Raw genomic sequence first — 615 nt, 5'->3', positions numbered from 1 at the left:
CTTCTATGGCATCATGAAGCACCTTTATTTTTAAGAGTGTAGACTAAAGAAGAGCAAACCACCTTGGGCTGGTTTAAACTAGACGCTCTTACATGTCTGTTTTTAATGTTCTTGTCTTCTCCTTAATTTAGATCTTCTCAAAATTTGGAACGGTCCTGAAGATCATTACCTTCACCAAGAACAACCAGTTCCAGGCCTTGCTACAATATGCAGATCCAATGAACGCACATCACGCCAAAATGGTCAGTACTGAAATATAACCCACAAAATGCTCTTGTTATCTCATTGGTGGGATGAATTGGTTTGGCAACTAGCTTTAGTACATGCTAGTTTATTTCCTCAGGCTGTCTGTGGAGACAGATGGTTTGATCTGTGGTCAGCTCTGCTTCCTAATCGCTCGGCCGTGCCGTATAATCAAAGCTTCACCATCAATCACGAGGCTGCTCACACCTGTCCTCCATCACCTCATTTTTGGTGCTCTCTGGTATTTTTTGGTGCAGAGCCGAAAATTTGTCAAGCAACAGGAAGACGGCAAGAAAACCAGCTCCCAGTAGACCGCACAAATCAAACCGCCCCTGTAATTAATATGTCACCGTTGAGGTTATCTAATGAATG

General features: G+C 42.9%; 1 protein-coding gene across 1 annotated transcript in view; it reads left to right on the top strand.

Moving 5' to 3' along the window:
• Positions 1–131: 131 nt before the first annotated feature.
• The window catches only part of LOC107577404 (polypyrimidine tract-binding protein 3-like), a gene marked incomplete at its 5' end in the record, with an annotated part of 8,911 nt that continues 8,427 nt past the window's right edge, over positions 132–615 (top strand). Inside the window, one exon of the mRNA XM_016263487.1 lies at positions 132–242. Within this exon, the coding sequence (XP_016118973.1) occupies positions 132–242 (111 nt within the window). The remainder of the gene's footprint in view (positions 243–615) is intronic.

This window comes from Sinocyclocheilus grahami, unplaced genomic scaffold (assembly GCF_001515645.1).
Source record: "Sinocyclocheilus grahami isolate Dianchi unplaced genomic scaffold, SAMN03320097.WGS_v1.1 scaffold5950.1, whole genome shotgun sequence".
Lineage (NCBI taxonomy): Eukaryota > Metazoa > Chordata > Actinopteri > Cypriniformes > Cyprinidae > Sinocyclocheilus > Sinocyclocheilus grahami.
Note: the sequence above shows the minus strand (reverse complement) of the source record. Positions and strands in the feature narration are given on the sequence as shown.